A 25,166-nucleotide genomic window follows, 5' to 3' on the forward strand; every position below is an offset into this window, starting at 1 on the left:
TCTAACAGATTGTTTTGGATGCGTTTCCACCCCCACCTTGCAGGTGCCTATGCTATACCTTCATAACCAAAGATTGATAGAAGGATGAGACAATTATCTTCACATTTCTGATAAACAAAACCTCCTTTTCCTTAAATTATTTTCCTAAATTTTTGAAGGCAGCTGGTATAGCAGAAAGAGAATATGATAAGGAGTTAGACAAACATGGGTTTGAATCCCAGCTCTCACTCCTGCTAGCTGTGTGTCCTTGGGCAAATTACTTACACTTTTTTGAGTCTCAGTTTTCCCATCTGTAAAATGGGTTAGTGATCTACATCTTCTAAGATTATTGCAAAGATTAAACAAAGTCACACTTGTAAAGTAACTATCTAAATGTCTGGCTCACAGCTACCTTCCTTTCCACTTTTTCTTCCCTGGGGCCAGAATGACCTTATTAATTCATGGTGATTTATTATCCAAGTTATAATCTGACTTGAGCTCCTTCTCAATATTCTCAGCTTTTGAGATGATTTTTGCTTTCAATTTTCTTAGATCAAATTATGTAGTTCATTGTTTGCTTGTCCCTGGCTCCTGTTATTTTTCCTGTGTTCACTCAACAGATCAACAATTATTTACTGGGCACTTGCCATGTCATGCACTATGTTGAACTCCGAGATAGAATAGTAAGCAAGATTTTTGTTCATGGTGTGTTGGAGCCAGTTTACAAAAGCTGACTTTGTGCATGTTTTCCCAATTCTCTTTTTAGTGACATCATGTTGATAGCTAGAAATCAGGCACTGGGAATATTTACACCACAGAAATAGGTAAATGATACAAGAATATTTTTTTACTTCTCATAGAGTCAAACATTTACTAGTCCATCACTTATTCCTGATCTTAGGGGGCTTAAATTCTTGTGAAAAAGACAGGAAATGAATAAACAAATATATGAAAAACATGGCTGTATTTCTCTCTTGCCAATAACTTCCAGTGGAATTGAAATTTCTATGGATGGGCTATATTGCCTATAGCAGGTTTGCAATCTCTTTAATTTATGCCCTTACTTCTTTAAAAAGTAAAAACAAAGACTGTCAAAGTGGTATGTGCACATAGTTTTAAAGGTCAAGAAATCCTAAAAAGTTTGTGTCAACAACGAAGCAGTCCCTAGGCCTCCCTCCCACCTTTCATCAGGAACAACCACTTTCTTGTCTTTTTACTCTTTATTCTGGTATTCACCTCTGGGTTGTTGACTTTCTGTTACAGTTGAGGATTTTTAGCTCTTATATACTTCCTTACCCTCCTTCGAACTTTCAATATAATTCTGTCACAATTTTTAGTTAAATTCATATTTGGTATTTCTAATATTATACCTATCGAAGTATCATTCGTTGCTGATCCATGTAGTATACTAGGTAACCATTCATTTCACATGTAACTTTTGATTTTTACTGAGGTTAATAATTGCTTTATTCTTTTTTTTTTAATTTTTTTTTAACGTTTATTTACTTTTGAGACAGAGAGACACAGAGCATGAATGCGGGAGGGTCAGAGAGAGAGAGGGAGACATAGAATCTGAAACAGGCTCCAGGCTCTGCACTGTCAGCACAGAACCTGACGCGGGGCTCGAACTCACGGACGTGAGATCATGACCTGGGCCGAAGTCCGACACTTAACCGACTGAGCCACCCAGGTGCCCCAATAATTGCTTTATTCTTAAATTTGTTTACCTTAATTTGAATTTGAAAGTCTTTCCACACTGGCTGATAAAGCTGTAGAATTCTTGCAGAACAAATTTTATATATTGTAAAACCCCTTATCAATTTCATTTGTTTTTTTCTGAGGCTCTCTGTCTTCCTGTTCCGATCTAAACTTACTGTTCCCTAAAGCTTCTGCACAAGTGTTATGCTAAGATCTCCCTTTTCATCACCCTGGAAGGTCCCTTTCTCCTTTTTTTTCTGTACTGCACCACTATTTCATGAATCTCGGGACTCCCTTTTTTTTTTTGTTTTTTGTTTTTTGTTTTTTGTTTTTTGTTTACTCTCTTGTTTTGGTGGAGCACATTCTCTAGTGAGGAAGGTACACAGAAGGTAAATTTTTCAAATTTTGCATGTCCGAAAGTCATTATTCCAACCTCATTATTGATTGAGAGTTTGAGTATATAAATTTAGGTTAAAAAATCATTTTCCCTGGGGTGCCTGGCTGGCTCAGTTGGAGAAACATGTGACTCTTGATCTTGGGGTCATGAGTTTGAGCCTCTCATTGGGTGTAGAGATTACTTTAAATAAATAAATAAAATCAAATAAATCATTATCCCTTAGCACTTTAAAGACATGGCACTTTGTCTTGTAATTTCCGTTGTTGGCATTGATAGCTCCAATGCCATTGTTATTACTGAATCTTTGATGCAACCTGTTTTTGCTCCTCCTCATATCCCCCAGAAGCTTTAAAGATTATCTCTTTATTCCTGATGTTATGAAATTTCATGATGATATTTGGATCTTTGACATATATTATGCAATATCTATTGTGAGGCCTTTAAATCTCATTCCACATGAGAAATTTTTGTATATTATTTATTTGATAATTTCCTTAACAACATTGTCTTTGTTCTCTCTGGAAACACTATTAGTTGTTTATAAGATTGTCTGGGTTGATTTTTTAATTGTCTGATTATTTCTCTTGTATCATCCATTGTTTTGTTGTTAGTTATTCTTCTTAAAAGAGTGCCTCAACTTTGCGTTCTCTTTTGCTGATTAAAAAAAAAAACTTTTTGCTATCAAACTGTTAATTTCCAAGCATTGATCCTTGTTGATTGATTACTCTATTTTCATGGCATCCTGCTTTTGTTTTGTAAATATAGTATTTTGTCTTATTTCTTGTCAGATACTCATTGTACTTTCTTTGAAGTTTTTTTTTTCCTGTTTTCTGTGTTTTTCTTCACTTCTAATTTTTCATGCTTCTTTGTTTTGGTCTTTCTATTTCATGTTGGAAGCTTTCCTTAATTCTCTGGCGATCTTGGCTGTCCATATTTAAGAATGAAGCTCTAGGGGCGCCTGGGTTGTGCTCTCAGACAGCAGGCAAGCTGCCAGTGTCAAACTCAGCCTTCCTACCCAAGTAGGCTTTAGCACCACAAAGGGCTTCCTTTGGGCCATATGATGGGTAACATTGTGTTCCAAACACTGCAGGGGAAAGACAACAAATTTCTACTTGAATGCTTGCTTTTTGCCACCTAAATACCAACAAATGGAAGACTGGGAGAAAACTCTAACAGGAGTACGGTAGTCTCTTTATCTGATTATGAAGCTAGGTGCCTTCTTAACAAATTCTAAGCAAAGATATGGAGTCTACTTCTAGCCTCTTCATCCTTATTTTCCACATGGTGGCAGTTCTTGGAAAGAGATCTCTACTTCTCCTGAATGTCACATTATCCTTTAGAATTCCAGAAGCACTTCAGATCTTCAAAACTCTTAATAAGCAATGATTTTTATAATTATTTTTAAAAGCAGTGATACTTAAATTTTTATATTTTAAAAACTTGCTCGGGGCACCTGGGTGGCTCAGTCGGTCGAGTGTTCAACTTCGGCTCAGGTCATGATCATGCTTCATGAGTTTGAGCCCCATGTCGGGCTCTGTGCTGACAGCTCAGAGCCTGGAGTATGCTTCAGATTCTGTGTTTCCCTCTCTCTCTGACCCTCCCCTGCTCAAGCTCTGTTTCTCTCTCTCTCCCTCTCAAAAATTAATAAACATTGAAAAAGATTAAAAAAATATTGAAGCTCTAAACAACAGATTTGACGTTGTATGTACATTACATGTTTGTTGGCCAATGGGCTTCAGCATAGGGAAATTGGCTACCCAGCTGGGGTTGTTTGTCAATATATGTAGATCTTGCCTCTTGGGGTACACTTTTTTTCACAGAAGAATACTCCAGTCGCCTTGGGAGTCATAATCCTGGCTGTCTCTATTCTAGGAGTCATGTTAGGGGAAGGAGACTGGGACTCTCATTATTAAGTATAAAGACATTAACTTTATCATTCCTTTTGGTGGCCCATGTAATGTCTACCTTCCTTTGGAGTAAGTGTCCCAGTTCTGGAGCTGCTCTGAATCAATTTAACCTGTTTTCTGCAGGAATCTGGCTTTCCTCAATAGAAGTGGGGATGGTGGATGTTGAACTACTTATACAGCTATTCACACAGCTATCCCTCCTTTAGAGTTCTGCCTCACTCCCAATTCTATAGTACTTGGTGCCTCTAATTCCTAAGCCTTTCTGGGACTCTCAGGGGGAAAATCTGCTTGTTGCTTACCGATATTCCCCTCTTCAGGTACTCAGGTTTAATCGCCCTCTACTCTGCTAAATCAGTTACCACTTTCTGTCTTCATATTGTGTGGTTTGGAGTTACTGATGACTCCTATTACTAACAAATATGGAGGGTTACTGTTTCTGTTCCTTGTCCTCCTTGTTTGGGAGTGATATTTGGGAGGAGGAAGAGAGTGAAGAAAAAAATCTTGATTTCAGTATCTGTAATCAGGAAGTCATGAAAGATAAAAGAAGTCCCAAAAACGTTACTGGTGGATCTACCACAGTCAATTCATTAATTTAGTAAGTATTTATTAAGCTCAGATATGCCATGGTAGTTAGGAGCATGGGCTTTGAAGGCAGAGTGCTGTACATTTACATAAGTTCTCTATATCTTTTTTTCATTATTTTATTTTATTTCTTTTTTTAACATTTATTTATTTTTGAGAGACAGAGTGAGAGCAGAAGAAAGGCAAAGAGAGAGGGAGACACAGAACCGAAGCAAGCTCCAGGCTCTAAGCTATTAGCACAGAGCCTGATGCGGGGCTCGAACCCATGGACCGTGACATCATGACCTGAGCTGAAATTGGACGCCCAACTGACTGAGCCACCCAGGCGCCCCACCTTTTCATTATTTCAGATTGGAAATAATAATAGTAGCTACCTCATAGAGTTGTTGTGAGGATTAAATGAGTTAATACACACAAAGAGCTTGCCTGGCACCTAGTAATCTCTCAATAAATGTGTTTATTATTACCGGTATGAATGTTGTTCTTTTTATTATTATTGTGGGCTAGGCACTCTGCAGGTGATATCATAGAGAACAAAACAGAAATAAGGTCTTCCCCCAATAAAGGGGAACAGTTTTATCATTTCAGGTTGCTAAGAACACTGGGTCTAAATTTGGGATTTTTAGGGGTGCCTGGGGGGCTCAGTTGGTTAAGTGTCAGACTCTTGATTTGAGCTCCCATCATGGTCTCATGGTTCATGAGTTCGAGTCCCACATTGGGCTCCACACTGACAGTGCAGAGCGTGCTTAGGATTCTCTCTCTCTCTCTCTCTCTCTCTCTCTCTCTCTCTCTCCTCCCTCCCCTGCTTAAGCACACACACACACTCTCTCTCTCTCTCTCTCAAAATAAATAAACTTAAAAAATAAATAAAATTGGTACTTTTAGGTGCACCTCGCTGGCTCTGTCAGTGGAGCGTGTGACTCTTGATCTTGGGGTCGTTTGAGCCCTGCGTTGGGTATTGAGATTACTTACAAATAAAAAATCTTAAAAAAAATAAAATTGGGACATTTACTTATTGGTCACAATTCAAGAGTGGGATGACGTACTTGAACACTACATTTCCGGGATATTACCAGAGTTCTGTGCTCCTCTTCTGAAATGCAAACAATAGCAGCGATCATGCATTCAATGCTTGCTCTGCACCCGCTAGTTGACAAAAATGGTCTCATCAAATCCTCAGATCAAGCCTTCAAATTAGGTATTATTATCTCTATTTTATGGATGATGAAACTGAGGCTCAGGGTAACCTGCTCAAGGTCATACAACTGGCAAGTGGCAGAGCTGGGATTTCGACAATAATCTGCTACTGGAACCTGACCATTTAACCACACGTTAGCCTTTCACCGTGTCCCATGTCTAATGATTTACTCACAGTAATATTACTAAGTGACTAATACTTTGATTTGAATGGGGTTTTAAGATTCTTTTCCTCTAACATAGGAGGTGATAGGGCTCTACCAGGACTCATGGAAACAGAACAATAAATCAGAATGGAGAGATTGAGGGTGGGAAGCCAGTGACAAATTTCCTAAATTAGTCTCAGGATGATTGGGCAAGGATTGTCACTTTGTACCTTTAAGCTTCGGCACAAAATAGACTTCTGAAGTATAGTTTTAGTGCCTGCATCCTTTATTTTGCTGCATGCTTGTGTTCAGTAAACTTCTATCGGCTATAAATACATTTTGCTGGAACACACATTTTGGATAATTTTTCCAAATGTGGCCTCATTTGTCTAAGCAAAGGAAATCCTCTGGATTTCTCAGCAAGCCCAGGGGGGGACCTTACACTCCTGCACTGATTGTTTTCTATTACCTTAAATAAAGGTGCCTGGCATGGGGATGGTTGGCTGAAGGTGATGTGGTTAGGACTGAATGAAGCATTCCAGGATAGGGCCCACGAGACAGCTGTCAGAAACTGTTGCCTGCAGCTTACATTGGCTACAATCGTCTTTGTGCATCATTCAATAAAAAATAAAGGTAATGTGTTCATGAGTATCATAGCAAACAGATTGGGTTATTTGCCATCTCTTGGCAAAGTCCAAGGATTGAAATCATTCATTGTTGGAGGTACTACCTTTAATAACAGGAATTCAATTACCATTTGGTTCCTTGCTCTCTGCATGTGCCTGGATTTTTGTTCAAAAGTGATGTAGAAAAAAAAGTGATGTTGCCATTTTGTCCTTCAAATGATATTTTCCAACCCAGGTATGTTTCAATGTATGCTTCTAAGGACAAAATGCCTTGGAAGCCAGTTTTGTGTCTTTCAAGCACAGTAAATCTGAACTGATGATAGTCAACAACAGCATTGGACAAATTGAACAAATTTGAAAATCACTGCTCCTGACCCAGACCTTGTTCTCTGGGATACTACACTCCAAAAAGCCTAGGGTAGAGCTAGCTAATGTCACTGAAAAACAGTCAAGGGTAAGTTTCTATTGTCTTTCATTTATTTATAATTCAATCAGGTTCAGGTCTATACAACAGGCAAAACCAATAGACTGAGTCATGAATTGTTTCACCATTCTGGGCTGTGATGTCAACAAGGCCATGTGCCTGACAGAAGCTCCTGCCAATCCTGTCTTGCTTCTTTGGCACTGTAGTCAGAAGCCAGGACAGAGGTTGTAGGTAGTGTCCTTTCTTCCCCTGTCCCACCTTCTACCTCTTCTTTTTCTCATTATTTGCAGCAGCTGCAGCTGGAGACCTTTTGTGACCAATGCTAACAGACTGTGAGTCTGACTTACGGGAAGGGGCCATTTCTACTGCTGAAGGGCTCAGTGGGTCAAACAGCAACACAGACCAGCTGGAACACAAATCTAAGCCCTCACAGTGAGAGTGGGCCATTGTGACTGTTCTTTTTTTTTTTAAGTTTTTATTTATTTATTTTGAGAGAGAGAGAAAGAGCGAGAGTGCACACGAGCAGGGAGAGAGGGGCCAAGAAAGCAAGAGAGGGCCAGAGAGAGAAGGAGAGAGGGAATCCCAAGCAAGCTCCACACTGTTAGTGCAGAACCTGACCTGGGGCTTGATCTCATGAACCGTGAGATCATGACCTGAGCTGAAATCAAGTCGGACGGATGCTCAACCCACTGAGCTGCCCAGGCGCCCATGACAGTTCTTTTGCAACTGAATGCTGTTGTTATGCTATTGTTAACCTATGCCCTTTCCTTTAGCTTCAGCTCCCTCTACCATACTTTTGTGGCTGTGGGTGTGTGGGCATGCGTGTGTGTGTGTGTGTGTGTGTGTGTGTGAGAGAGAGAGAGAGAGAGAGAGAGAGAGACAGAATCTGAAGCAGGCTCCAAGCTCTGAGCTGTCACCACAGAGCCTGATGCGGGGCTCAAACCCATGAGCCATGAGATCATGACCTGAAATGAAGTCGGACTCTTAACCAACTGAGCCACCCAGGAGCCCCAGAATGGAGTAGCTTTTAACAAAGATGGGGGAAGACTCCTAGAGGAAGCAGGAAGATTTGAGGTGAAAATCAGGAGCTCAATTGTGGGTACATTGAAATTTGACATCCAGGTAGAAATACCAGAGCAAGGAGTTGACTTTTGAGTGTGGAATTTAGGAAACAGGTCTGATATGGAAGTATAAATCTGAGATATATGGTATAGATGTGGTACTTAAAGCAAGGAGACCAGAAGAGATCACCAAAGGAATGAGTGTTGATAGGGAAGAGGACTAAAGACGGAACTGTTTAACATTCTAATGTTAAAAGATCAGAAGATGAAGAAAAAAAGAACATGTACAGTGCAAACAAAAATGTCTGCAAGCTAAATTTGGTCCCTGTACTAGACCAGGTGTTAGGAAATTTCACAGAAGCTCATGCCGATAAAAGAACACAGGTAACACCTATTTCAATCAAAAATGCTAAACTAAGAAACAGAAAACCTGGGTTCTAGTCCTGATTTCATGTCCAGGTGAGTGACTTGGACAAATCACTAAACTACCTTGGGTCTCCCTTTCCTGTCTAAAAAGAAAGACAGCTAGACCAAATGATGTCCAAGGTTTAGACATTCATGCTTCTAGACATTTCAGGGAGGAAGAAACTGAAGCCCAGAGAGAGTGGATAATAAGTGACTTGCCCAACATCCTGGCATTAGGAAGAAACCACAGGCCAGTGTGTCTTCTTCTATGTTGTTTTAAGTCCTTTGTGTATATTAGAATACCTGGGGAGCTTTTAATAATAGTGATTACTGGGTCCCAAACCTAACGTGTCTCATTTTGTTGATCTGGGTTGGGTCTGGCATTGGTGTTTTTGACACTACTTGGGTAACTGAAAACCCTCTGCTCTACACTAACGAGGCACAGCAGTGTCTCGCTAGTTGCTGTACCTCTCTGCATCTTGACTTGTATTTCCAACATGAAAATGATTCACTCAATTTTAAACCCTTTTATTCAGATGAAGGTTGTTTTAGGAGGATAGCTTTCTAGATCTTGTGAAACCAAAGTAGCAAGTATCAGCTTTCTCTGAAGCTTGGTAAAATGGCATGACCATAGCTTTATTGAACTCCATCCTAGAAATGAAATGTTATGGAAAACCATGAAGCCATGTTCTGGTGGGGTGGGGGGAGGAAGGAGGGAGGGATTGTTCTCTCTTTCTCCCTATCTTTTTGGAATAAAAATACAAGTTTGTTCCAAAAAATTTTTACTAGGTTAATTATCAGTGCATTGAGCATAGTACACGAGTATTGTTGCTTTTACTATGTTTATATAGCAGGCAAAGTCATGTTGTCCACCTTGGAAGCCTTAATGCTTTACAGTGGCTTCTCACCAAAGCTTTGCCACTTTGGACACCAACATGAAGAAAAGGTTGCTTGATTAAAACCCGCATTCTCCATATGTTGCAACATTTGGCTCTGTGTTTGTGGGTGCATATGTGTCAGGATGCATGTTTGCATGTGTATGTGTGGGGGTATGTGCTTAAAACTGTATTCTAGTGTTCACTTCCTCTGAGGAGCATGTGTCTAGGAGAATAGCCACTTTGGACTAAGACAGGACACAGACATGGACTGTGGAGACACATTATTTACAGTCTTCCCACACACACCTACCACTCTAGTAGTGTCAGTAAAATGATTTTACCATGCATAATGCACCGGTAATTAACGTGGTAAATTTCCTGTGCATGCCTCTTGCTGATTCCATTCTTTTTTTTTTAAGTGCCCTTTATAACTCTATATCACTTTCTTAGTTTAGAAGCATAAAAATATATTGTGTATTACTTGGTTTGCTCATAAAATTGTCATATTTGATATATGTAAAGATGTAAAGGCCTGGGGGAAAATAACAGAAAAATTCAGGGGAGAAACCAAGCAAGTCCTCTGAAACAATTGTTTTTTTTCCTCTGGGTCTTCATAGTTCTACATTCAGATGTGCAGCCCATAATAATGAACACAGGCTTGGAATACACTCTGAGATTGCTCTAGGGCGACCAGAGCTCAAGATAATTGTAATTTTTAAAAATAGGTTTCACCGTTGTTTGGAACCATCTACAATTCAATTTACTTTATTGCACAAGCCATGAATAATGCTATGAAAGAAAATGGACAGGCTAGTGCTGCCAGCCTGGTTCAGCATTCCAGAAACATGCAGTTCTATGGATTCAACCAGTTGATAAGGACAGATTCAAACGGAAATGGAATTGCAGAATATGTAATCCTGGACACCAACTGGAAAGAATGGGAACTGTATAGCACTTACACTGTGGACATGGAAACGGAGCTGCTACGGTTCAGAGGGACCCCCATTCACTTCCCTGGTGGCAGGCCCCCTCAAGCAGATGCAAAATGCTGGTTTGCAGAAGGGAAGATCTGTCAAGGAGGTAAGGAATGGAAAATCACTGATAGTCAATTTGGCTCAGCTTGGGTTACCAGGGAACCTCTTTAAGTGAAGGCACATTTTAATATTGGAACACTCATAGAATCAGTCATTTGTATTCAGGTCAGATAAACATCTTGGCATTCCAGGTAGTCAATTTAAAATAATGAGGACAATGAGAGGTACTTTGTAGCCTCAAATAATCATGCACGATTTAAAAATCTCACCCCCCCCCCCCCTCTTTTTAAGAGGGGTTGGGGGCTCCCGAGGTGGTTCTTCTAATAGGAGGAAGGCATGAGTCTTCTCCTTGGTCTGTTGTTGACTATGACCTGTGATTGTTTCCACTGCCAGAAAGATTATTTACCCTTTCCCTGATGCATCCAAATCCTGTCAGTCAGGTCCCTCCACAGAAATCCTATTTCTATACCCTCTCCTCTCTGAACTCTCATTGAACTAAAAGTCTGTACCTCACAGCTTAGCACAAAATTGCTTTTCAATTGTTTCTTGTGTATTGATTGTGTCTCCCCCTCCCAAATATACTGCTCCTGGAGGGCATAGCTAATAATTCTTAGCCTCTCCCACCACCCAACACAGTCAGCATCCAATAAATACTTGCACTTTGATTGACTGATGGAACTCCTCTAGCTTGAGGAAGAGTGGAAAGTCCATCAAATCTCTGAGAGCCAGGGGGGAACTTTAGAAGGACCCATATTATTCCTATGTGAGTGTACACCACACTCTTCTAAAACCAAATGCATCTATTTGAAATGGGCTTCAATTTGTCTTTTGCTTGAGCATGACACACCCAAATACCTTTTCATTAGCATCATCATCTAGTTCCTTCTGAAATCTTAGTAATCCTCCCAAATGTTTAGGTTTTCTAGAGGCCAATTTACATCTCAATGAAACACTAATTATCAAAAACAGACTCACCCTTGAAGGACAAGTGCTATTACGTTTTTCATCTATAACTCACGAGGTCTATGGGCTCCCGTGAATTTAAAAGTTCCTTTATTTTATGAAGACAACATAATACTTACCCTTCACAGGTGAGATAACATGTTTATTCTCAATAACTCTATTGCCATCCAACTTAAATTAAGGTACTCAAAGTTTTCCATTCGTGGACTTTTTCCTCCAAAGAAACACCCGGGTCAGGCTTAATTCATGTGATTTGTTATTGTCAGAGTGGTGAGTGGTTTTGCTTCAGAACAGTGAAATTGCTTTCTGTGTCCATGAAGTCAACAAGACATACTGTGCTGTAGAAAAATGGAATTAGGTAGATGTGGTTTGATTTTAGAGTCACCAGAAAGCATGAGGAGTTGCTTCGTGGTGCCCTTTATTTACAGCCTTTCTGCGATAATGCCATTCTTCCTCTTGTTCTCTACAGGCATCAACCCTGCCTTTGCCGTGATGGTCTGTCTCGCTTTGCTTATAGCCCTGTTGTCTATTAATGGATTTGCTTACTTTATAAGGTACATTTTTGTTCTTTTTGTATATGAAAGTACAAGACCATAATGGCTTTGGTAATATTTATTTCCTGGAAGTCATGTTTCAGTACAATTTCCTCATTACATGACTCACTGATTTTCCTTTTTTCCATGGTGATTTACCATCCCTACTGGCCCCATTTAGAGTGAAGTGTTTTCATGGTGCCAAGAATAACTTCCTCAGCTGTGTTGTCAGTGTTGTTGCCTGTGAGGAGATCTAATTCTCAACACTATTGTGAAATAAGAGAATTAGTATTTTAGAGCTGGTTTACTACCTAGCTGTGCTTCCTTTTCCACTGGCAGAGTCTCCTATACCCATCTCCTTCCCCCAAATGTATGGACAAATAGAAAACAGAATTGGGATGTTTTAACCAGCTCTAAGAATTGCTCAGACTTTGGCTAGAATCCAGGAGTTCAGAATAATGGTCCTAACTCCCAGGATCATAGCAGAGATTCAATAAACCCAAGTAAGTAAAACACCTGGAATAATACCTGACTCATAGTGGATGCTCAGCAAGTGGTCAAGTCTCCCCTCCTTCCCAGGTGCATGGATTCTCCTGCTGATTGTTGGGAGCCCAGAATCCTCACCTTGCCACTCATGCCTTTTGCTCAAGGTGTCACATTCCAGGTTTGTACTGTCCTTCTTCCTTGGACAAAAGCTATCCTAGCGGATCATCAACACCATCATTATCAAGTCTTTGTCTTCCTCCATGAGAGTCCGTGATAGGCGAGCAACTACTCTGATGAACTAATTCTGGATCAGGGGTAAATGGTTGAAGATGGCTTCATACATCACTCCTTTCTTATAACCTTCACATTTTAACAGATGAACCCTCCCCATATTAAGATGATTTGGGGAAAGTAAAAAATGAAATCAACCACAACTGTCCCATTTTACCCTTTCCATCCTACTAACCACACCTTTGTTATGTCTTTGCAAGAGTGGTCCTGACAAAAATATGACATGAATTTGGTAGGGAACAGAGTGGAGCTATTTTAGCAGGTTCCAAGAAAAAAAAATGTCTAGAGTGTACTAAGAAGCTGTGGAAATTTGGACAAGACACTAAACCTTTCTTGGCCAGAATTTTCTCATTTGTAAAATGAAGGGATTGGATTAAGTGATCTTTAAGAGCCCTTCCAGCTCTGATGTTCTAATGACTCTGTGAAATCCTGGACTGAAACTCTAACAGGTGTTAACTCTTAGTGTTTAGTATGTTGGCATCACTGTGAAAAACCATTATTCAATCTCCTCATATTAGAAACTCGATAAAACCATACAGAGTGGTATGTAGCTTATGAATTGTTAAAACATATTTGATAAAGACATTAGTTCAAGGGAAGTTTTTCTTTTAATTTCTGTGACTGTGAAATATCCCTGCTCAGAACAGAAATTTAATGTATTGAATTTAGCTGCTGCCAAAGACTAAAGGATTGAATTAACATCCTTAGATGCTTAGTGAAAATAAATGCCATCCAATCTAAAAGCTCCTCTCTCTAGGGAGATTTGAAGAGTAATGGGCTCTGGTTACCTAATGCCAAAACATCCCATGGCAAGGTGGAAAATGGAGTCACTCAGTTGCTTATGTTACTTGTCAGTCAACCTCCCACCTTACCCTCCATGACTGGTCTCCCTGGTCTTTCCCATGGAATGAACTGGTTCTTTGGGCTTAGAATAATGAGCTCAATCTGCAATTCTTTGGAAAGCAAGAAAAACAAGTCTAAAAACCATGAGGGGTGTTGTTTGGAGCTTGTGGGCTGAAGGGCCAAGAAGACTAGAGTGGAAAATGATTGGAGAGGGACATGATTGGAGAGGGACATGATTGGAGAGGAAAATGAGTTTGAGACAATTGGTACTTCAAGTGGTCACAGAAAACTCAGAGATGGGAGAGAGACACATCATTTGCCAGAGCCACTTGGTCAGTGGTTCTTCAGCTAACAAAGGACAAAAGATGCCCTCTCTTTGCTGCCTTCCTCCCTCTCTCTGCCCACCACGGCTGCAATCAGAAGAGCTGAGCGTCTGATGAGTTTCTGTAATAGATGGTGATTACTTGCAGGAGAGTGACTCTCTGTTCCTTCCCTTTCTGTGTGTTTTGATTGTTTAAGTTTTTTTTCTTTTTCAGAAGGAAAGACATGCAAAGAACCCAACCACCCCAAAACAAAGCATTCTTTGAACTTCTCCTTTCTCCCTGCTCTGAACCAGATTGCCTCGCCTTTCTATAAAGCTCTCCAGTGCTTTGTAATACTAATGATGATAATGATAATAATGAGCTCTTCTACTTTCATGGTGCTTCATGCTTTTCAGAGCACTTTCACATACATTATCTCATTTGATTTTCAAAACAACTCTATAAAGCGGGTAATGCAGAACTATTATCCTGCTAGACAGATGAAGACACAGGGGCATGAAGAGGTTAAATTATTTATCTAAGGTCATCTGGCTTATTAATGACAGAATCTGCACTACACCCCAGGTCTGTGGACTGGGAGTCCAGTTCTCTTTCTACTGGAGTGTGCTCTGGAGCATGGTTATTTTTACAGGTGTGCCTGCCTTAAGACAATTCACTACACATATGAAATAGATAAGTTAGGGAGCGATGTTTTACTTTGCCAAAAGATTCATGTGCTCTACCCAAGAATTCACTACAGGGCTCTTTTAATTTTCTCTGCAGGGTAGAAGCTCCCAGAGTGATAAGGGACATATTTGTTGGCAGGCAATTAGAAACACATTAATTGTTTGTTTACAAACCAGTGGAATTGCTGAGAAAAACCGTGTTGCTGGTGCTTACAACTACAGTGACATTGCAGAGTTCTTTAGAGCAACTTGACAAAGCATTTTGATTCAGTGGTTGTTTTCCCCACTCTGGAGCTAGCTTTAAAACATTCCACAGGGTGACCATTAAGGGGTTGCGGAAAAAGTGAAGCCAAACTGTTGCTGTCAGAGCCCCAAGACAAAACAGAAGAAAACAACCACACAGACTAAATCCAAGGTACCCTCTGGGTCCTTGAGTTGCCGGGTCAGCTCAACTGAGATGACCTACCTGGATGTGTGGGTAAGGCATCATAAACTCTTATGTGTCTAGTAATTGATTTGTAGGAAATAATTACATTTGCTGCAAATTAATGGGCATGTTTGAAGAGAATCAGGTTTAAACTGTGTCTGTGTAATGCTCAGACAAGAGACCAGTTCAGTAAAAGAGAAAAAAAAACCCAGTCAGCCCACTTGTTTGGAATCATGTAGACAAAGCAACCAACTGATTGCATTTTTCCACTTTTCAACCTGTTGCTTTGGCAACGCATAGATGCAACTTTGCAAGACAAGTGGTCTTGTGGGCAGAAATCTGGGCCCACAGCCAGGGACCAAGGACTTAAGTGAGTCCCAGTGCTGCTTCAGGCTAGGGGATCTCACAATTTGCCTAATTTTGTTTTGTTTCTTTAATGTGTTTTTGTGTCTATAAAATGGAGATGAATGATTCTTGGATTGGGTATTATTAGGATATATACTATGGCATATGAGAAAGGGTATTGGGCTCTATACAAGTATTACGAGGTATTGTTTTGAATGTGCTCTTGATGAGGGATCACCATTTTATTAGTCTGACCTACCATCTCCATGTAGCATCCTCACCCTCCCCTTTTGATGCCTTTTCAATACCATTTTCGTTTCTCTCTTTCGCTCTTTGTAACTCTGCAAGTTGTGAGAAACAGGGTTGCAGTTTCTCTTTCCTGTGGGTAGTAAGGGAGAGATCTACGTGTGGTTATTCTCTCCATGATCCTGTATATTTCTACAATTTCTATCATGGGGCAAATTTGTCCTGGGTTTTCAAAAAAATATTCAGCCCCCTCTGACCCTCTGATTTTATGCTTATTTCAGGCGTCGTATAAATAAAATCCAGTTGATTAAAGGACCCAACAGAATTCTACTGACTTTGGAGGATGTGACATTTATTAATCCCCACTTTGGCAGTAAGGTAAGGAGCATCCCTTTCTCTTGATGCACTAATGTGGTATCCACAAGCCACAAATGACTATGGAGCACTGAACGTGTGGCTAGTCTGAATTGAGATGTGCTATAAGAGGATTTAGAAGAGTTAGTACAAAAACCTGTGAAATATCTCATTAAATGAAAAGCATATATTAATTACACATCAGAATGATAATACTTTGGGATATATTGGGTTAAATAAAGCATATCATTAAAATTAATCTCACCTGTTTTGTTTTACTTTTTTAAGTTTATTTTATTTATTATGAAAAACAGAGAAAGTGTGAGTGGGGGAGGGGAAGAGAGAGAGGAGAGAGTGAGAATATTAAGCAGGCTCTGCACCGTCAGCACTGAGCCCTACACAGGGCTCGAACCTATGAACCATGAGATCATGACCTGAGCTGAAGTTGGATGCTTAACCAATTGAGCCACCCAGGTGCCCCACGTTGCCATGTTTTTAAATGTGACTACTGGAAAGCTTAAAATTATATATGTGGCTCAGGTTACATTTCTACTGGATAGTGCTATCTTAGAACAGTTTTGTGGAAGTGATGCAGTGCACTTTGAGCAATAGTGTAGTTTTGATTTAGTATAGCCCTTCTTTGTATATCTGAGCTCAACATTTGGTTGCTAGTTCCTCAAGGGCAGAGGTACATGTTTTCTTAATGTTCATCCATAGCACCCGACATATATGCTGATAGTATAATAGGTACTTGTAAAAGTCTGGTGAATGAATCAACCAGCGAAAGACAATGGAGAATCGTGGAGGGTTCTGTTATGTTCGGGATTGTGTTCTAACTAGCCCTCTTCACTGAATGTCCATTACTATGTTCTGGCCCTGGGCTAGGCTTTGTGAGAGATGGCATGTGGTCCCTGCCTTCAAAGAAATTACTGTTAAGTGAGACACAAATTATACCTCACAAGAGAGTTGATAGCTGCCATATTGCGCAAAAAGACACTAGAAATATGGCAAACTTCAGAGGAGACATATCAATGGATGAAGGTTGTTTTAGAGACCAGCTTTGGTGCTGGATCTTCAACAAGGATGGATAGGACTTGTCTAAGTCACAGGTCACAAATGGGTAACCAGTTTTGTTTGACCCTTATAGTCATAAACAATAGTAGCCAGTATCTTGATATTGTGGGATTAGGAATAAAAATCTGGATTTCTGGGTGTTTTTTAAATGTTTATTTATTTTTGAGAAGGGGGGTGGTAGGAGCAGAGAGAGAGGGAGACACAGATCTGAAGCAGACTCCAGGCTCCAAGCTGTCAGCACAGAGCTGGATGCAGGACTTGAACTCACAAACCGTGAGATCATGATCTGAGCCGAAGTCAGACACTCAACTGACTGAGCCTCCGAGGCGCCCCTGGGTGGTTTTAAAGGTTGGAAGATCTGTTAACCTTGGGTATCATTGTGAGAATTAGCTGGAACTCAGTAGTAGTTGCCCTTTTTCAATAGAAGACGTATCAGACATTAAATTGATAAGAACAGATACTACAGATACTACACTTGACCTTAGCCAAAAGGCCCAGTGATCTTTTTGGAAGAAGCATGCTCTGTGCAGCTTGTCACAGTTCCCATCACTGTCTATGATCTTCTACTCAGCCTATTTCATCAATTTATAGTTACCTTCCTGGCCCCTGTAGGCATCCTAGGCAGAGAAAACAGCATCAACCAAAGCTTGGAAAAAGAGAATGTGTAGGGAAGAATTTTGTCAACTATATCTAGTGATGGTAGAGTATGCCTCTTTGTGCCCAGTCTATGTGGCTAAAATGAAGACATTAGTTTTCTCAAATTCTAGTATTGTGGTAGCAGGATGTGAGGAGAGAATGTGAACACATCATATTGTCCCCATGTGCTATTTATTAACTTTAGCTGAACCAGTGTACCAGATAAGAGAATAATTATTTCTGTGACCAAACTGATCATTTGCCTAAATGTGACACTGAAGGGTGTGCTCTAACTAGTTGGCTGTGTAGCTGGGATCAGATGAAACATTCAGCTGTTTAGTTTAATTCTCAATTACAACCCTAACTCTTACTTGTTTAAATCATCCAATTTTTTTGTAAGGTTGATATCATGTTCCTGGAAATGTATTACTGAAAGCCAACATTATCACTGTGGCTGAAAGCTACATTCCATCCTCATGTCATAAAAATGCATTGATGTTAGTCTCTATTTTTGAAGCCACCAGAGGACCCTGGGACTCATGACACTCAAATTTGTCTGGATGTGCCATTCTCAATATGCCTTGTATGAAATTTCCCACCTTAATTAGAAAGGGTAGATGCCAAAAGTGCCAGTTCTGAAACAATCCCAATAGATAGCCCCATACTAAGGAAACAAGTATTCAATTCTAAGACAAAATATTTTGTCCAGAAGTGGGGAATCAGTAGTAAAAGCAGATGATGAGAAGTCATTGTTCAAATGTAGCCAATGTACCAAAGTTATGGTCAAAAGCAATAAACCTATTTTTAAAATTCCTCCTTCTTTGGTGGTATCCATGTCAGAATGACAGTTCATGTCAATTGCCTACATGTTTTGGCTTTCGAGTGTTAGAACAACAAACACAAATCAATTTTGGGCTGAATTAGCCTCCTCTTTGTATAGGCCTTTCAGTAGTCCAGCAAAGTCTATAAAACCTCCACTTGTGCCTTCTCTCTTTCCTACTGAGACACAAAACATATTTGGGTTTCATGCCGGTTCTCACAAAATCACCATAATTAACAGAATAGTACTACCTTCAGATGAACAAAATGCTTAAGTTTTAAAAATTTTGTTCATTATGATAGATCTTTTCTTTCTACTTGTGCATAAATTTTGATATAATGAGAGTAAAAAAAAACCCACACCCAATCATCACCACTTTTCACCATATGAGTGAGAAAAATGAATAGCAACAGGGGTTGATAGCCTCATAGGGAATGCTTCTTCTTTTTTTTTAAGAGATTCTTTTTTAAAAAGTTTTATTTATTTACTTTGAGAGAGAAAAAGCACAAGTGGGGGAGGGCAGAGAGAGAGAGGGAGAAAGAAAGAATCTCAACAAGGTTCTGCACTGTCAGCACAGAGCCTGAGGAGGGGTTTGAACCCAGGAACCAAGAGATTATGACCTGAACTGAAGTCGGATGCTTGACTGACTGAGCCACCCAGGCACTCTGGGAATGCTTCTTTTATTTTACACTATTTTGGTCCAAGTGGAAACGGATGGCATTATCCTAGAACACAGCTCTTGGCCTCCAGATCCCTTTTGGCATTTGGCTTGTGTCAGAGTTTCTGGTGGGAAAAGGTAGGGGAAGCATACATTTTCCTTAATTGCTGTGTAGTCACAAACTTGCAGCTGGCTGTGTCTAATCAGTCACAAAGCCAAGCCAAGAATTCCATCCAAATGGAATGTCTGAAAGTGTAAACTCTTGGTGAATATAAAATTAATTCAGTCTAGAAAAATTGGCAGGTCAGTAGAAGTCAGGTCAGGGAAGGAAGTTTTTAGAAGGAAGTAAAGCTGAAGCCCAAATGTATGTGGATTTTGGCAGATACTCTTGCTTTCTCCTTTGCCCCTTCATGGAGAGGTCCAAGTCTCAATATACAGATCTAGGTGCTCCTGCTGAGATATGAAAATAAAGAATGAAAGAGAAGTAGATTCCTCCCTGGCCTTGCTCTGTTGAGGAGAGTTCAGGTCTATGCAAGGGTTATGTGAAGAGTCAAGTTTTACATCTTGTCTAAATAGCAAGCTGTTGGGATTTCAACACATTAGGGGCTGGGTATAGTTTGCTATTACCTTGGACCTTTGTGATAGTCCCATCTTGATAGAACTAACTTAAACCAGGGCTAAATCAACCGGCGATCTTCAGTTAATCAAAGACCATTAGGAGCAGAGTATGTGAAAGTACTTAAGATTAATTTGTATTGGCAAGCAAGAGTGTTAGATGTGAAGCACGATGTGTTAGAAAAAAACACGAGATCAGGAATTATAACATCACATTCTTCTTCCAGTCCCTATATCCCTCACTAGGTCTCTGTTTCCTCGCAGAATGAGGGTATTAGAGTTGGAGGCGGTCACTAGCCTAGACAATACCAAATATAACTGCTATCTCTGAATTGCTGTCATTCTAAGGAAGGCACATTTGGACACATGGAGAAAAGGAGGAACCTGTTGATTTATTATTTTTTCATGTGAAATAAGTCTGCTGGTTTAGGTGGGGACAAAGATGTTCAATTTTAAAGGTTAACACAGATTGCAGATAACTCTTCCTCATGTCATTCGACTGTGTACTTCCTAGTCCTCTCTTACCAGACTTATGTGGACAAGTTAACAAATCAAGGAATAAGGAATCTGGTCTCTTTAGGCATCAGACTTATAAATCATGGGCAGATGATCTACTCACTCTCTACCATCTTATTGCCTTCTGGGATACCTTCTGCCATTAATCTTGCCTGTACAAAGAAGGATGCCATTCAAGATGGTATAGCAAAAAGAGCCAGGCCTGACAGCCAGAAGGATGGGATTATGTCCTAGTTCTGCTACTGATTTTTTTTCAAAATGTGAGATGTTTATCTTCTTCTTATTTTTGTCTATAAAATGAGGGTCCCAGATTAAATTGTGTCTGCCACTCTTTCTTGCCCCCTAAATCTATGATTCTAATCCTCTCTAGGAGATGGAAGTGCCTGTAAACATTTACCTTTCTTTTGTGGTATATGGAGGTGAACATGGTAGCAATCCTAGCCAAAAAAAAATTGTGTGGGGGATAGGAAAAATTAATCTTATGTTTACAGAGTTCAACTCATATAGTTACTTTCTGAGGAATAAAAAAGAAAAGGAATTGCCAGATAAGCACAGTATCTATACCATAGCTTAATGTTTTGTCCTAAATCATATAACCTTTTTTTCCTACTCCTTTCACAGAGAGGAAGTCGTGCCAGTGTAAGCTTCCAGGTCACCTCAGAAGTCCAAAGTGGGTGGTCCCCAAGGCTCTCCTTTTCTTCAGGGAGTCTAACTCCAGCTACCTATGAAAACTCCAACATAGCAATTTATGAGGTAGGATATCCAAGAGCTATCTAATCTGCTGCCTTCTTCGGTTTTAAAATGAGACAGTGATTTACGACTTAGTCTTTGGGTGAAAATATTGAGGCTTTTGGTAATTCTTTCCAGTGTTTGGTTTGTTATCCACTTTTGGACTTGTTTGGCTTACATTTTGGACAACGATTTTCCTCAGCAACTAATCTAGTTACTTATATAGCTTCATCAATCTTTCGAGTCCATCTATTTACTGTGCGTGTGAAAAAATGGTGGATTTAAATACTTAACCATGTCACTCATTCTAGGAGATATGGGTGTAATAATAGAAGAAATGGCTTCCTCAGTCAATGGTTTGCAATGGAGTGTCTAGAAACATGTTTGTGTAGAGTAGAGTTTTGGGCAAACCCTACGCTTCAAATTCTAGTTGTTCTTCTGATGCCTGTCATCTTTGGCTATTACTGAAATCTTTTAAAAATCATTTATTTATTTCTTTTTCTCAGACTGTGCTGCCTTCTGGAGTAATGGGTTACCTTCTGCTGTGTGAAATGGAAATCTTTATTGAAAATTTTCACTTAAGTTTCTGTCTTTCAAGCTTTAAGAGGCCACCCCTGACCCCTTGTTCTAAGATACTGGAATTTGGCAACCAGAACATATCTTGCATCAGTTGGAGAGATGAACTGTTTCTTCTCAGCAGGAAAGAGTTAAGCAGGGGGTAAAAGGGAAACTAGTCCCTCCTAAGTGATGCCTTCCCAGTGTGGTTTCCTTGTTTTGTTTGAAGATACTCCCAAAAGCAGCAAACACTTTCAACTTCAATAGTAATTACAAAGAAAGTCCAAAACAGGACAGAATTAGTTTTTAGATAGTCCAACATATTGAAATTTCCAAGTGAGTGCTCCCCTCCATTGGCTAAATAATTGACAGAGGCCTAAAACACCAAGATCGGCATGATGTATATTTGCTCAGTGTACCTGAGTACTTTGACTTAAATTTGTAGCAGGAATCCTCTGGATCTGGCCTTGAAGCTAATTTAATCAGAGGAGATTTGCTTCAGATGTAAGCTTGCGGTATTATGGAATTGACAGCTCTACTCTCTCAAAGACCAAAACCAAGATAATTACATAGATTTAAAAAAGTGTTTATTTATTTTGAGAGAGAGAAAGAGAGAGAGAAAGAGAAAGAGAGAGGCAGAGAGAGGGAGAGGGAGAATACCGAGTAGGCTCCGTGCTGTCAGTGCAGAGCCTGATGCTGGGCTCAATCTCATAAACCATGAGACCATGACCTGAGCCAAAATCAAGAGTCAGATGCCTGACTGAGCCATCCAGGCACCCCTACATAGCTTTTGAATGTCAAATTCAGTGAGCTGACGGCTTTATGAAGATATTGACACCTCTAACATTCTGAAATAATGCTCAATAATCTAAAGTGGTATCTAGGTTTTTCATCTGTAAAATGAGGGATGGAACTAAATTCTTAATCTTGGCTACTCATTAGAATCTCCGTGTGAAACTGAAAAATGTACCTGTGCCTAGGCTTCATCTTTAGTGACTCTGATTCTATGGCGTAAGCTCAGGCATTGGTATATTTTTCTTTCTTTCTTTCTTTTTAAAAATCTTTAATGTTTATTTTTGAGAGAGAGAGAGAGAGAGAGACAGAGTGCAAGCAGGGGAGGGGCAGAGAGAAAGAGGGAAACACAGAATCCAAAGCAGGCTCCAGGCTCTGAGCTGTCAACACAAAGTCTTATGTGGGGCTTGAACTCACAAGCCGTGAGATCATGACCTGAGCAGAAGTTGGAAACTTAACCAACTGAGCCACCCAGGCACCTCTGGCATTGGTATGTTTTTTAAAGGTTCCCTGTGTGCAGCCAGGGCTGGGAATTGCTGGACTAAGAGATCTCTAAGGCCTCTTCTGGCTCAGATATGCTATGATTCCCTGATTCTGTAGAAGAATTTATGTGTTGAATTGTGGTATGTTTTATTTAGTGGAGATGGAAGGTTATAGTGTAGAATTGAGAAGGGAAAAAGTAAACCTCTGGAGGTAACTGGCCTTTAAGAATCTGTCAGATATTTCCCCATTTCGGAAAGAGGCAGAAAGTTGAGTTAGTTCCCATAAATGACTGTTGGTCGGTCAGATCATGAGTATTTCTGAACTGTATAGGCCAAAGGGGGCCTTTATCTGCACAAAAGGAGGTTGTTAGTGAGAATAATACCACACCATGCAGTCAAGATTAGGCTGATGGCAGGGTGCGAAGGAAGACAGCGGAAGCTGGAAAACTGCCTGGCAAAGGCTGAAGAGGACTCTGGGAGGGAGTGTAAGTTAATTGAATCAACAGATCAAACAAAGCAGTTCAGTGTGTCTTCTGAAACGGTCCTCTATTAGGAGTATTTTAAAGAAGCTTCGTTATCTAGTTTCTATTTAAAATAAATCAGGTTTTCAAAAGAATTGTTATTGGAAGATCTGCACATTCCAGATAACATGCCTGGAGTAGCAGACGACTAATACTAGCAAAGGGCAGCCTTCTCTAGGATGTGCCATAACATTGTGCGACACTGACACAAATTTGCACTTGGATTATGCACAGAGATGCACAATCTTAGGAACTGCACCAGAAAATCAGCCCTTATTTCATAGATTCTCTTTGGGATAAGAGAGGAAAGCCAGATGAGCAGCCTGCTGGGGAGAGAGAATGTGAATTGCAGATACAGTGGGAACATGTCATGATCCGCTCTAATAGCCCCCACAGTGTACGGGAGAGGGGTGAGGCAGGCATTAATGCAACCCTGATACACTAGGCGAGAACCTATTGAACTTATCCTCCCCCTTCATCTCCAACTCGTTCTGCCTCTCAGCCTCTCCCTGTGTTTTCCTCCTTGTCTCATTTCTGTCTCTCCACTGCACACCCTCCCCATGCATCTTCCTTTCCCAGAGCCTCTTTTCTTCTATTTTCCCACCTTCTTTTAAAAGTTTATTCATTTTGAGAGAGAGAGAGAGAGAGAGAGAGATCACAGGAAAGCAGAGACAGAGAGAGAGAGAGAGAGAGAGAGAGAGAGAGAGAATCCCAAGCAGGCTCCACACTGTTAGCACAGAGCCCAACTCGGGGCTTGAATCCACAAACCATGAGGTCATGACTTGAGCCTAAATCAAGAGCTGGATGCTTAACCAACTGAGCCACCCAGGAGGCCTTCCCACTTTCTTCTATATCACTTATACCTCTCTCTCACACCCCCCTCTCCTTTCCACCAACCATCTCTCTCATCACAGAATTGTCCAGCTCTTTCAATAAGAAAACTGGGGCTCAGGCTGATTAAGTGGCTTCCCTAAGGTCACCCCTGAGTTTGAGGCAGAGCCAGGTCTAGGACCTCATTCTCTTTTTTAACTTTTTTCTTTATTAACATTTATTCATTTTTGAGAGACAGACAGAGAGCACGAGCAGGGGAGGGGCAGAGAGAGAGGGAGACACAGAATCTGATACAGGTTCCAGGCTCCAGGTGTCAGCATAAAGCCCGATGTGGGGCTCAAACCCATGAACTATGAGATCATGACCTGAGCTGAAGTCAGGTGCTTAACCGACTGAGCCACACAGGTGTCCCAGGACCTTGTTCTCTTGACTCTTAGTTAATGCTCCATGGCCTTAGTGCAAAACTGATGGACTTTAAATTACTTCTAAAAACTTTAGTGGGTAGAGTTTGATGTTTCTTCTTCTTAATTAAAAAGTGAATGATGAATGAACTATTTTATCATTCTTTCTCTTAAAACAAAAACAAAACAAAACAAATAGTGTATGTGTGGTGAAGATAAAACCTGCCCATTTTCTTCCGTTTCCTCATTATTCATGAAGTAGGACACACAGAGTCTCAATTAAAATTTGCTTATAAAGTTTGTGAGAATTATTTAAATCTTAAAACAAACACACACAAATCCCCCAACCCAAAGAAAGCCCATGAGAGAAAAGAGCAATCAAGTGGAAAGTGGAAGGCCTTGGTCCTGTTACTACCTAGCCTTCTGACCTTGGGCAAGTCATTTAATCTCTTTGGACTATAGTTTCTTTATCAAAATATGGATAGATTAGAATAGGGATATCCAAGACCCTTTCCAGCTCTCAAATTTGGTGATTTGGCTGGGAAAAAAGCTCTACTTAACTCTTTCTAAAAGCTAATAAGTCAGAGAGAAGGCTAACCCATGTCTATAATATGGCTGACTCCAGGAAGAAGGTATCAGGTACTGGGTTTTGGCAGAGTCTCAGTACTGATGTTCAGGTTGTGCACTGAACAAGGGCACCATGTCTAAGAGGGTGCTATTCACATT

The 25,166-nt window shown here is 40.2% G+C and overlaps 1 protein-coding gene and 1 pseudogene across 3 annotated transcripts in view; one reads left to right on the plus strand and one right to left on the minus strand.

The window, feature by feature from the left end:
• GUCY2F (guanylate cyclase 2F, retinal) overlaps positions 1-25,166 on the plus strand; it is a 112,016-nt gene that overhangs the window by 25,080 nt on the left and 61,770 nt on the right. For all 3 annotated transcript variants that reach the window (XM_040468371.1, XM_040468372.1, XM_040468370.1), the window contains exons 4-7: positions 10,026-10,380; positions 11,767-11,851; positions 15,738-15,834; positions 20,751-20,882. In XM_040468371.1, the coding sequence (XP_040324305.1) occupies positions 10,026-10,380; positions 11,767-11,851; positions 15,738-15,834; positions 20,751-20,882 (669 nt within the window). The remainder of the gene's footprint in view (positions 1-10,025; positions 10,381-11,766; positions 11,852-15,737; positions 15,835-20,750; positions 20,883-25,166) is intronic.
• LOC121025788 (uncharacterized) lies at positions 17,287-17,386 on the minus strand (annotated as a pseudogene).

The sequence above is a fragment of the Herpailurus yagouaroundi genome, unplaced genomic scaffold (genome assembly GCF_014898765.1).
Source record: "Herpailurus yagouaroundi ecotype Mexico unplaced genomic scaffold, PumYag 67700, whole genome shotgun sequence".
NCBI lineage: Eukaryota > Metazoa > Chordata > Mammalia > Carnivora > Felidae > Herpailurus > Herpailurus yagouaroundi.